The 13,799-nt window shown below is 33.9% G+C and overlaps 1 protein-coding gene across 16 annotated transcripts in view; it reads left to right on the top strand.

The window, feature by feature from the left end:
* The window catches only part of NTRK2 (neurotrophic receptor tyrosine kinase 2), a 208,126-nt gene that overhangs the window by 59,641 nt on the left and 134,686 nt on the right, over nucleotides 1-13,799 (top strand). For 8 of the 16 annotated variants that reach the window (XM_034410142.3, XM_087886078.1, XM_034410141.3 and 5 more), the window contains 3 exons: nucleotides 5,849-5,881; nucleotides 11,343-11,446; nucleotides 12,325-12,424. In XM_034410142.3, coding sequence (XP_034266033.1) covers nucleotides 5,849-5,881; nucleotides 11,343-11,446; nucleotides 12,325-12,424 — 237 coding nt within the window. Of the gene's footprint in view, nucleotides 1-3,153; nucleotides 3,205-5,848; nucleotides 5,882-11,342; nucleotides 11,447-12,324; nucleotides 12,425-13,799 lie in introns of all 16 variants that reach the window. The other 8 variants (XM_034410134.3, XM_087886069.1, XM_087886072.1 and 5 more) reach the window with 3 other exon arrangements.

Genomic DNA, 13,799 nt, shown 5'->3' with positions numbered 1-13,799 from the left:
GGCAGTACATAAAGGGAAAAGAAATAAAAGTGGATTGAATGAGGACAGGAGATTTCTCTTATTCTCTTTATCTTGTAATTTATAAGAGTATAAGGATAGAATAGTGCTTGATGCCTAATGCCAATTGAAGAAGACTAACCTAAACGATGCATATAATTTATTAATGGCTTTATTCCTCAACTTAATATATCATTGACATTAACAAAACCTCCTTGACTTCTGCACCTAGTGCTTATATGGAATAGTTTATACATGGAATGTAATTATGCCACCCATCTCACCTGTAAGGTGACTTAATATCCCTAATAAGAAACTACAATAGATTCTTTCAAATTTTGTAAAGGCATGCACTCTGTTCCCCGTATTGTATTTTTCAAGCATAATAATAACTACTGTAACCTGGATCTTATAAAGAGAATGATGGCATCTTGGGATAGTTGTCAAATATTTGATATCCTAGAAATGTGCTTGTACAAATATATGATAGTTTGGGATTCAGAACAGAACAGAAAAACAAGAGTTGGAAGTGACTTTGGAGGTCTTCTAGTCCAACTCTCTGATCAAGCAGGAGACCCTATATCATTTCAGACAAATGGTTGTCCAATCTCTTCTTAAAAACTTCCAGTGTTGGAGCACTCTCCAATTTCTGGAGGTTACTTATTGTTCTTTATAGTATAAGTAAGTATCAGCTACTTATGGTCTGCCTTAAAGGTGTTTCCAGCAGTGTTCTACACAGGATGCTCTAAATCATATTTCTTCTTCCAGTCTAAGGTATCTTCATTGCCCTACAAAGCAGCCCTACAAGACTTCTTGTGCTGCAAAGTTTTGCTTAAAGTGGAGGCCTGAGGCCTGAAAGGAATAGATAAACTTGTACCCAGTGGCCTCACCCCTGCAGGAATATGTTTTAACATGATAAACATGCCACTCTTTTAGGCTCTGACCTAATTTTAGTATGCCAGAAATTAAAATTCATTTTTTGTTATGTAGTTTGACTATCATCCTTTAAAAGGACATTAGAATAAACAGTATTTGTCCATCTTTTCCCATTATGTAAATAAAGATAAATGTGAAAAGATAAAATCTGCTGTGATTACATTCAAAGTTTTTGTTGCTATTTAAGATGAATACAAATCATTCTTGGAATCTTAGCATGGCTATTGTTTCTTTGCATTGTCATTGTGAATTGTACATTCTGCACAATGAAACATGACAAGTAGACCCACACCCTGGTATTATATTCATTTCCATGCCTACGTGCTAGCATTAAATGTTACTGGATGTTTAATGAGCAGGAATATACTCCTTGAGATTAGAATTGATTTTATGTCATCATAGAACTGACAAGTACTTGAATAACAGTGGGATCTTATGCTTGTATAAGCATAGGTCAATTTCACTGAATTTAGTAAGAGGCATATTCTCACTGAATCTTGAAAAATGTGTACAAAATTGCAGATTTGAAGGCTATAAGATAAATCTATCTACTTTTTAAGTGTAATTATCACTATCAAACTCAGAAGATCAGTTTCATCTCAAAGATGAAAACAATTTATGTATGCTAAGATTCTGTACTGACAGAGACAGGTAATTAATTATTCTAATGTCTGCTATGTAAATCTTTCAATAGGAATGCATAATATCTAGTAACAATGTTCTGTCAAAGTCTATTGATGCATGTTACTATGACTAAGAAAATGGTTAGAACTATGCAGATATAACAATAGGACTATTAAACAAATAAGAGCCTTTTATTGTCAGTGATTTATGGGATGCAGTAAACAATCTACAACCAGCCATTTTATTTTAAGTCCCTGGCCAAGAGGAAAATTGTACAATTAACCCTAAACAGAATAGTGCAACATAGGAAGGGAATTCATTCCATCCTTCTCCATTGTTTGGGAGGGTTAAGTAGGGAAAGAAAATAATTTCTAATTTCCCGTGCTATTCCAGAACTTTCATATGCAAGGTTTTTTTCAAGAAAGTATTGGCTTCATTGTGCTTTTTAATTATATTTCAAGCCATTTTTAAAATGTTCTAAGGTTGCACCCTTTTTTCATACAAAACTATCAAAGAGAATAATAATACATTTCAAATGTAATTACATGTAATTTTTATTACTAATATTTAAACCAGTTAGTCTTAGAGACAACTTCATTATCCAGATAATCTGTTAATATAAAATATGTACATAAAACTGTACAGAAGATAATTTTTTTGGTCTGGGCACAAAATTTTGGCTTCTGTTCTTATTCAGAGCAGGCAGTAATATTTTTTTATTATTATGATTATTGAAATTGTTCCAGAAGTTTTTAAATAAGTAATAAAGGATTAGAATACCAATTTACTTTTAAAGTAGGAGAGGCAAAATGGTTTTTGAAACAGATGAGAAAAGTCAAACACTTGTTATATTCCTATTTTTTTTAAATATGCCTTCTGTTGGCAAGTTCCGATAATTTTTGTGATAACTACAATTAACAATAAAATCACCATTTTTAAAATTTGGAGTAAGTCAAAAAGAGAAACGAAAAGATCATCTGGGTCTGAATTCCTCACTGGGATGTGTTTATTGTGGCGGTTGGGAACCTTCCCCAGCTTATGTTGTAGGAGTACTATACAGTATACAGGTCAGTAAATGACAGAAATCTTCTAATGGCATTGGTATGCCCTGGCCTTTATGCAGTGGTTCTTCTATTTGAAAAAGCGATACCATAAATCTTCACTAGCACCAAAGAACTGAGTTCTCAAATTTTTGCAAAGTCTTCTAGACCAGTGGCCCCCAACCTTTTAGGCACCAGGGAGATGTTTTTCTGAGGACCAGAGTGGGCATGGTTTCACATGCTGCCTGCATCCCGCAGATGGGACTTCGCTTGTTTGCATGGCCCAGTTTCTGGCATGCCACGGCCTAGTGCTGGTCCATGGACCGGGGGTTGGGGACCCCTATTCTAGACCCCTTCCTTTCCCAAGAAAGACAAGACAAAAATAGTCATCAGAAAAAGTCAGTATGAATAAACTAAAGTCTTCCTTTCAGGCCCCCTTTTTTCTGGAAAAGCTTCTAGTGCCTTTCCCTTTGAAGTTCAAGACCAGGTGGGACAGGTCTTTCAGGTAGGCACTTTAGTGTCTCATGAGTAAGCTCACAGAGCTCTTCCTCCACAGAGCAATACCTGGAATGCTGGTTTCCAACCCCAGATGAGACAGAACTTACAGGTAGGCAACCCAGAGTCTCATAAGCAAGCTCATGTGAGAATTCCTCATAGGCACATAACATATATTATGATATGCATTTATTTTCTCTAGTAAAATGATCAAGACATAATTAAAAGAGTACAAATAATAAGTATGCCAGCTGCATGAGTTGAAACAGGTGCAAAGTAGGGGTGTATGCAAAGCAAGAAGTTGTGTTCTCAGCTCAGAAAAAAACAGTCCGACTCAGAACACATTTTAGAAGGATGATAGAGTGGATTGTGTTCTGACAAACAGAAATTGAAATATCTCAAGTGTTTTGTCATCTGAACAATCTGAACTTGAAGTAATCCTTTTACTCCCTTGTTTAGTATCCTAGGTGGTATAGTAGTCTGCATCGAACGCTATGTACAACCTGGAAAAAATGATCAAGGAAATTATTTTTAATTTTTTCTTCAACATTATAACATTTTCCAAAGCAAATTATGTAAACAACAGTTGTTTCAATGCTTTCTGTAGCCAGTGCTTTCACAACAGCCACAGAACTGATCTCAGCCAAAGAGTGACACCAGTAGATGAATTTCAGCACAACCCATTTATCATGTCACAACAGCAAAATATATGTTTTTTCCCTTACATAATATTTCTGTAAAGCTCCACATATAACTAAAGCAACATAGTACTTGTATTTGACAGTGTGAAAATTGAAAAGCAGAACAATATTATCTGTACAACACATACATCATGCACATTTCTACACTTGGCAGTGTGCCTAAAAAAGAAAGCAAAACATATGACATATTGGGCAGCTACATAACTTAAAACTTAATTTCAGTTTCTTCACAGCAAAGAATGTAAAACAATAGGAAATTTAACTATCAGGAAATGAGAAGTCTTTTTCCATGTCCAGTTGGTTGGCCTTTCCAAATGTCCTCAGCTGAACAGCACATAACATTAGAGGCAGTACACTCTATGTAAATTCAGTGAGTTAGTGATGGGCCTAGCCACGTTATCAGTGCCAATTAATGAATGTTTTGATAAACTGGTGGCAGTCTGGAGGGTGAGGGTAGGATTTGATATTTAATCACCCTCAATTGGCTAATATGTCCAATAGCCAATATGTACATGTACCAGGAAAATGATATGCACTGTGTACCGATATATTACAATAATTGAATTGAATTCTCCTCAAATAAAGAACCACTTCTGAGTTGGGAGCATATTTGAGGGAATGGAGGGAACTAAATGTAGAAGCATAATTAAAGGAAAAACACAAGAGGGATAGAATCCCTTTCCTACTTTCTTTCCTCTTAAACTCTTGATTAACTAATTAATTAACCTACACAGTATGATTAACTTTGGAGCATAAGACAGGAGGGAAATTGTCTAGACAAGCAACAGTACATTCGTCTATGAATTTCAGTCTCAAAGTCTCAAAATCTGACTACAGTCTTTAACTTCTCTCTCCATTCCAGGAGCAACATTCCAAAGTGGCTTCAAATCTTTTGAGATTGTGACTTTCATTCTCTCTTATCCTCTCCTTAAGTAGTTATGCTTATTATTTTATTATCTATGCACTTTCCTCTATGTTTTTAAGGAAATTAAAAACAAAAACAACCCAAGTGTGGTATGTTGGAGCACTCAAAATTTGGAACAAACACCCCACTTTGTTCCAAGCTCTGAACAAAGCACTAGGTGTGTGTTTTTTTCAGAACTTGGAGTGTTCCAAGCTAGGATACCTCTCTAATGCGAACACATTACATGTTTGGGTTTGTTTGTTCATCAAATAATTGGGGGTGGGGAGGGGAGACAGGCTTCCCAAATTAGGCTAATCTTGTAACAGTAACATTACAGAAGAAAATTGTCTTTGTTGATCTTCAGTAAAAAGTGAATTTTTTTTCTTGATGCAGAAGTTGATTTTATGGACTGAAAATCCTTTATTTTCAAGCTTAAATTTGTACAGCAGATTTCAAATGAATGACCAATTTTTTAAAAAATTGTAATGTACGAAATATGTTTAGTATCACAACCTTCCCTAACATGGTATCTTCCTAAATGTATTTTACTATAGGTGTCATATTTTATTAATTGTGAATTATGGAAATTGTATTGCAACGTACTTGGAAGGCACTAAGTAAGGGAAGTCTGCATTAAGAAATGATGTGGAACTATTCAGACTGTTACATTATTTTCTTTCTTTCAGAAAAATATTGTTTCATACTTGTAGATTCTCTGATAGAAATGATCCCAATTAAAATCTGAATTCTAATGTTATGAAAACTGTTGAATTAGTATATTATCAAAGCGAAATCCATTTGTGGAGTAAATCTGTGGAGTAAATATTGTCTCCCTACTACAGTCCTCCTTCATGTACTTACTCCCATCCTGGAGTATAGTGTCGTTCCTGGTCACTTCGGATCTGAGTTCCTGCAAGGCCTGCAGTAGGGAGAAATAAATAGGAAAACCTTGCTATGTGTAAAAGGGATCACTTTTGCTTTGGGATTTTGCTCCCATGGCCAGGAAAATTTAGAATTTGCTTCTGGCAATGCTAAACTCAGTTCTGTATTAAATATAAAGTAGTTTGTATGCCTAAATGTGATGCAATTACACAAGTTGTTTCTGTTAACTACGCCGCTATGATATATTTCTTTTTCTTTCTGTTCTGTAGGTAGTCCGTTCTATGATCATCCCGGTTACATTGGTATATTTTCATTTTCTATTTTATATATATAGATAGATATATGTACACAACATGTAATAACTAAATGTTTGAAAGAGAAGATAGATGTTATACTCTGATGTGATTTGCATACTGTTTAAATATCACTAGAAATATTTATGATGGGCATGATTCAGCCACAGTTAACATTTTTAATATCATTAATTTGAACTTTGGAGATGTTGACATATACTTAATCCTTTCATTGAAAATGATGGCGCTATCTTGCTGACTTCTCTAAATCAGAATAATTTTTATGAATGAAGGTGAATATACACGGCCCAGGATAATGGTGCAGAATCCAATCTGGGTCAGTCACCGGGCCTAGAGGTTTTATCTTACGAGCTTTCGGACTCATGCTGGAGCCACCTTCAGGGAACTTCTCTCTTGATTGAGAAGTTAATAATGGTGCAGAATCCAATCTGGGTCAGTCACCGGGACTAGAGGTTTTATCTTCCGAGCTTTCAGACTCATGCTGGAGCCACCTTCAGGGAACTTCTCTCTTGATTGAGAAGTTCCCTGAAGATGGGCTCCAGCACGAGTCCGAAAGCTCGGAAGATGAAACCTCTAGTCCCAGTGACCGACCCAGATTGTATCCTGAAGAATAATTTTATTCATTAAGTTCATTTAAAATGTCATGACATCACCAGTGATTCACTTCCGAATGTTTTGGCAAAAGATAGAATTATGCAGTAATAATAAATTCATTGTAATACAATAGTAAAAAAATTCCCATTCCAATTTCTTAGTGTTCATAGAGAGGTCATGTAATTTTTATTTTTTATATATATTTTGATCAATCTAGACAACAAATCTTGTTTCATTTTTGAGATCTTAATGCCCCTCAACCCAAAGAGAAAACATACTGAATTAGCATGAGAGAATCCATTTTTTAAAATTATTATTATTTTTTATTATGCAATTTCCAAGATAATCCATTTTTATTTGTTATTATTAATTTCAGTGCATAATAGGAAACAAAAGTTGTACAACGTATAGTGATGTATCCAGTGTTGTTGATAAATAACAAATGAATCTATTTCTCAGAGCACTGTTTAGATTCAAGGTGCTTTGAATTTTCAGTTTTTTATACAAATTTTCTCTGATAACTTTATCATCGTTTCCTGTATATAAAGAAAGTTAAGGCTTCAATCCTATACATATTTATCTGTAAGTAAGGCTTTTTAAAGAAAAACTTCACTTACTTCACTTACTGGCAGGACTATCTAAGCTAGTGGAATTATTTTAAAGAACACGACATAGTTCTTAATTAGCTTTGGAATCCATAATTTTATTTACTTGATTTGTGAGATATAGTCTTAATTAACTGGTCTTTAGATTGGGACTATTTCATAAGATCAATTAACTATTTTTTTCTTTCACATGCCTTTATATTAATATAATTATTAAGATAAAATGTAATACAGCATAATTATGATCCTATTAAATTATCTACTAACTGAAGGAAAAACTCATCTTAATTGATTTGCATTGACCCAAGACTGAAATCCGATGTCTGCTCAAGTTTCTCATTTAAAGACTAATAATACTGTATGTAGGATTCACATACTAATTAAAAGTGCAGTGATATTATTAGGCACATATTTAAAGTTCTATCTTTTTGTATAATTGCATTCATCCTTTTTGAATATGAAAGTCCATCTTAAACAATGTTTCTATACACTCTTGTATGTGCTGCCAAAGTAGGAAAGCTGCTTAATCCTGATAAATAAATACATATTTTTAATTGTGAATTAATTAGTCAGCATAAAAGTTAAAGGAATATGGCTTTATTCCATATCATTACAATTGTATATATTTAATTATAAATGATTTAAGAAAAGATCCAAAATTTATAAAACAAAAGGAATAGACAACAAAACTACTATATATGGAGCTCTTTCTTTCAGGACTTCACCCATTCATTTTTTTGTCCCTATTCTCAGTTTTCATTTCTTACCCCCTTTTCCACCCCCTTAATAGTTAGCGTTCCAAGGCCATTGAATAAAGGACTATAGATTGCTTTGGGTTCTCCCTGTCTCTCCGTAGTGCCACAATCAATTTGCTCTATAATATTTTTGGAAAGTGATGGAAACCAATGCTTTATAACAGAAAATAGGTCTCATCTGAAATAGATTTTAGTAAGACCTTTAATACTGTACATTTCCCCCTATTAAGTCTAGCAGCATTGCATTTATATCAACCATTGCTCTCTCTTACAATTATCTTCATAGCAGAGCATCAAAAAATTCTTTTTCCCCCTTGGCTGGGCACATTTTGCAATCATCACACAATGGAGTTGTGGTAGAAGTAGGTATGTGAAGGGATCTCATGCATATTGGACTCCCTAGACAATAAATGTTGGACAAATTCAGGAAACAGTTGCATTTTCTTTCTTCCAGTGAAATGACTGAATATTTTTTTTACTCTAGTGGAATGCAAATTTGATCAATAAGTAATTATCCTTTAAGCTGGCAAAACTTCATTAAATTCAGTGCTAGAATTCTAATTTAAATAAGAGAAAATAACAACATATACACTGTTTAGGTTCTTTAGTTCTGAACCTTTATAGTTTTAAATATTTTAACAGCCCAACAAATGTCATCTTTGGGGCTGTTTATAAGTTCTTTTAATGATTAAAATAAAGTATAGTAGGAATAATATTAAAATATTATCTAAGGTTTTATATTTCTAGATACTTGATATTTTTATGTTATTGAGTGTGGTGAAACATGTTTTCAGATTGTATACAAAAATTAGGAAAGAGTCAAACTGAAATCTAAAGTTCTCTTCTTAGAAGAGGAGAGGAAAAGGGAGAACAGGTGGAGTCTAATATTTGTTTGAACTTACAGAGGGCTAATATCACATTTAATTCTGATTCAGTGTTAGGTAGAAGCTCAGTTAGTTTCATCGACTTCTTTTTCTTCCTCCTTCCCACCCCCTCCCCAGACTGTCATAAGTTATATTAAAATAATTGCCAGCAATACAAATCAACTTGCTAAAGGATAAATGATAGGGAACAAGATCTTTCAGAAAAGTCAAAATGTTTTATATAGTTTGGGAGGAGAATGACATTACTTAAAATGAATCTCTAATAATAAAACAAAGAATTCATATGAGTAAAATTATTATTTTTGCTTGATCAGTTTCTAGTCTTAGATCTGGATACATCATTCCCTCCCACCACAAAAGTCATTAAAATTATATAAAAGAGTGAACTCAAGATGTATAATTTTAAAAGCGTTACATAAAAAACATTTTGCATGGTACCACCTGGTACAAAGTGAAACTAAATATTCCCTTTAATGTCTATATAATTACACCGAACATTCTACCTAACGATCCTTTATTTTTAGTTTTCAGAATTCTCAATCCATATGATCAGATATTTCTCTTTGCCCTTTATATTTTGGGTTCGTATAAAGTAATGTAACCATTTCCTATTTGTGTCATTCCTTTATAACTGTAATTTCTAGGAAGACACTTATTGGAGAAAACCTATATACAGGTTTACTCAATTTACAACACTTCATTTAGTGACTGTTTGAAGTTACAACAGCACTGAAAAAATTGACTTATGACCATTTTTCACACTTAAGAGTGCTGCGGTATCTCCATGGTCACATGATCAAAATTCAGGAGCTTGGCAACTGACTCACATTAATGACGGTCGTGGTGTCCTGGTGTCATGTGATCATCTTTTGCAACCTCCTGACTAGCAAAGTCAATGGGGAAGCCAGATTCACTTAACAACCATGTAGCTAACTTAACTGCAGTGATTCACTTAACAAATGTAGCAAGAAAAGCCATAAAATGGGGCAAAACTCACTTAACAAATTTCTCACTTAGCAACATAGATTTCGGGCTCAATTGTGCTTGTAAATTGAGGACTGTATTAAAAAACAATGAAGAATAACAGTTTGATGGGACAAGAAAGTCATTAATGTGCCACTGAAACTTCATTTGCATCTTTTTAATTTTTTGACTTTCTTGAACCTTGATAGGAATTGTGCTTGCTAATTAAGCCTGTCAGGATATACTCTTTGCAAGTGGCTTTAACAGTGTTTTCATGTTTACATTTTAAAATACATATATGCCATGGGCTAAATTTCTGACTTACAGTTTTGGAAGGCTAGGCTGAAAGCTTCTCACCAATTTCCACTCTGGTGTAGTCAGATAGGGTAACCTGTCTAATACCTTCAGCAGCAGATTGTCTTAAAAAAAACCCTAGTAGAGTCGAAACTGGAAACCAATCCTTCTCTCCCCGTCCTCCCTATTAATACTTTAGGATCTTTACTACCTAGTAAAAATTTCCAAAATGCAAATATTGCTTTCCAAATATAAGTCTGCAATGGCCAACACATCTATGTAGACTCAAAACACCTGGAGTCACCAGATTGCAGAAGGTTGATTTATTCTCTACACCAAAGGAAGAGCTAAGAAATGTTTTGCTTGGAAGATCTGTACTGTGGCATACATGGGCCATTTACTACAATCTTCTCATCCAAGTCACATCACAGAATTACAATGCATTTTGCAGATATCAAAACCATTCCTATCCTGCTTGGACGATGAAATAATTAATCCTGACTTTAAACAGTTAGCATTTCTCAAAAGGCAACATTATTCCTTACAATACTGCTATTATTCTGACTCACCTAGCACCAGGGAGAGACCAAACTCTGAATTTCGTTTCTCTCAAGTTTTCATTTGTGAAGTCTTAATTTGGTTTCATCACATTTCTGTATCAGATAAAGAAATTTAGAAGAAAATTAATGCGACCATTATTGAAGAGCTTTTTAAAAAATTACTCTTTTGTCCTTCCAAATTCCTACACGAATTAATTTTTTTCCGTATCGCATGGAATGTTAGCTGGAAATTAGCTTTTTTGCCAGTGTGGAATGTTTTTGCATTAATTTTCATTGTATTAATATATTTTGTTATATTTCATCTTAAAAACTTCTCATATTTACTACATTAAAAATATTCCCATATCTATTAAAATCTTTGTATTTTGCTTGAAAATAGGTTCCTTTTTCAGATTTAAAGATACACACAGAACCCACAAACAATGATAGATCAGAAGCATCAGAAAAAGCTAAGGAATTTCAGTTGTGTCAGACAGTCATGAATATTTACACAGCTTTTCTACAGACATCTCCATTTTGTCTAGTATTCTGTCCCATAGTACAAAGGAGTGTAGCTTCTCTCCCTCCCTTTAAATATCTGCACATCTCTTCCGTTATTTCCCGTAATCTTCATTCTGACTTCATGCACTATAGTCCTAAACAAGTCATATAGCAACGTGGCAAATAAGTAGATAGAATTGAACAGTGTGTTCCTAAATCTTTGCAAATTATAATTGTATGTGTTTAGCTTTTTTAGCAGACACACAAAAAAACTTTACAATACTTAAAGAAAATAAATATGTTCTTTCTCTTAGAAGATTATGGAACACCAACAAATGATTTTGAAGACACTACAAATAATAGTAACCAAGTTACTTCTACGGATGTGTCAAACAAAGACAACGAAGATAGCATCACTGTAAGTATAAACATCATTTCCTGGTTTGTAATCACAATAGTCTTTCCGACTAAGAATCTAGTTGGTCGAGGATATTTTAGCTTGCAACAAGACATTATTTTGCATGTACCCTGGAGCTTTTAGCTGTGGTTTTGTAACATGAAGCAATTTTTAAGGACAAGCTGGTCAAATTTAGACATAACATTATTTACATAATTTGATTCATGCATTTCAGCTGATACTAGGAAATGGTGGCTCCCAAGCCACAAGAATGCAGCTTTCATTTACACGTTGAACTTGTTTTCTTTAACATGAAAAATAAAGTATAATGCTAACTAAAAGGCTGAAGTGCACCCTGAAATAATTGAAATGTCTAGAAAGTTGGTGCATCATGGTTTAAAATCATGTTCACATTTCCTTCATTTAATTTTCTGCAGCATTGTGTCTTCTTCCTGAGCTCGGATTACAATCTCCAGATGTTTATGCTTTGATTTTGCTAGTAATCTTGGAGTTCTGTTACTTGTAGTCCAAGCACATTTAGAAGATGCCAAGTTAGAGAAGCTATGTAAGCACTAAAGTTCTAGTCCTCCCTTAGGCACAATATTAGCAGGATGTCCTTGGGCCAGTCACTTTCTCTCAGCCCTAGGAAGGAGGCAATGGCAAACCACTTCTGAAAAATCTTGCCAAGAAAACTGCAGGGACTTGTCAAGGTAGTGTTTAATAATCAGACATGATTGATGGAAGAAATGCTCCACCAACCCACTGATACTATATGTTTAAGAATGTTGCCAATATATTATATTAATATCTAATAATCTAATTAATATTTTTCTATTTTTTTAGAACTATTTTTGGGAAAATTGTGCAGTTTGATTTATTGTTGCTTGTTTTTTTCTTAGGTGTATGTTGTAGTGGGGATTGCTGCATTGGTGTGCACTGGCTTAGTAATTATGCTCATTATTCTCAAGTTTGGAAGACATTCTAAATTTGGAATGAAAGGTAAGACCACTGCTTTTAATTCTTCTTTCCATAAGTTTCTGGTTGTTTTACGTAATTATATAGACAATTACAAGTATACATTTTCGTTCTCTTATTCAAAATGGTTATTCAAATTGTTTAAACATGTAAAGGTAACAGTGCAACATTTCTATTGAAATGTGTGATTTACAGTAGATTGATGTATGGTATTTGGTTCTGACATACAGAAATTAATTTACATGCAATGCAGGTTCCACCTCACTTGATATATAGTAATAAGTTTTGCAAGAAATATTACAGTTATTTTATTTTTGAATAATTTTTCATATGAAGTCTGGGGACTTCAAATGGGACAAGCTCCTTTACCTCAACATTTCTTCAACACTTCCCCACTCCTTCAATATATTTTCCACACTGACCAACCTGGCAATGACCATGTTTCTTCTCCTTGCTAACCAGCATTAGTTTTTATCCATGGATCCTTAAGATAAGAGCATGAAGTCCTATCTTCAGTTGTAAACGACTATACAATTCTGATCTGATTACATTCCTCCAGGAAAGTAGGTACTGTTTATTCCTAAAATAGACTTAATTGCCATGTAAGGGAGTTCTCCCACTGTAAAAGAACCAGCGTTAAGTATAGATAAAGGAAGTAGCTTCTCTTTATATGCAAAGAATATACATGAGTCTGTTTTAAGTCCTTCTTTCACCAATTTTCTTATCATAATGAGCTGTTTTGCCTGACTTTTATCTCAAGTAAGTTTTAGATTAAAAAAAGAAAAAAATATTTTTATTCTCAAGGCTGCAATGAAAGTCAAACTACCCTGACATTCCTGTGTTGATAAAATCAGCTGAAAATGCACATTGTTGTTCATGCAAGTTCTTTATTTAAAATGGTTGTACCCAGAACAGAGCAGCAGTGTCTGCATGATAGATGGTCCAGTGAAAATTGGCTTTAATCCATGGACTACAGAAAAAATTACTGAGGAAGGGGGGTGCAGAGAAGCTGCAGACATCACATCTAATGTCAAGGTCTTAGCCTAGCTCAGTGGATCTTAAACGGGGGTATATTCTGGGGGTAATTTGCAATTGCTAATTGCTAATTTTTAAGTCAAGGATCCAATTTGGGACTACCATTGCTATGATGCTTGTGAAAATAATAAGAATTTATCTTTTTTTCCTGTGGTAATGATATTATTCAAGCCCAGAAAAATGTATTTGCCTGAAACAGTTTAAGAACCACTTTCTATGTAATTAGTATTTTTTCAGGAATCTGTAAGATATATGTAGTAAAACTATTTGTGATTGTTGAAGTTAACAACATAATGTTACATCTGGAAAGATTTACAGTATTTTGTCCATCGAGCAGATGTGGGCTAACTGTTAAAGGTTAAAT

The sequence above is a fragment of the Pantherophis guttatus genome, chromosome 2 (genome assembly GCF_059756535.1).
Source record: "Pantherophis guttatus breed Tessera chromosome 2, ASM5975653v1, whole genome shotgun sequence".
NCBI classification, from domain to species: Eukaryota; Metazoa; Chordata; class Lepidosauria; order Squamata; family Colubridae; genus Pantherophis; species Pantherophis guttatus.
The sequence above is the reverse complement of the archived record's forward strand: the minus strand, read 5'-3'. Positions and strand labels throughout refer to the sequence as shown.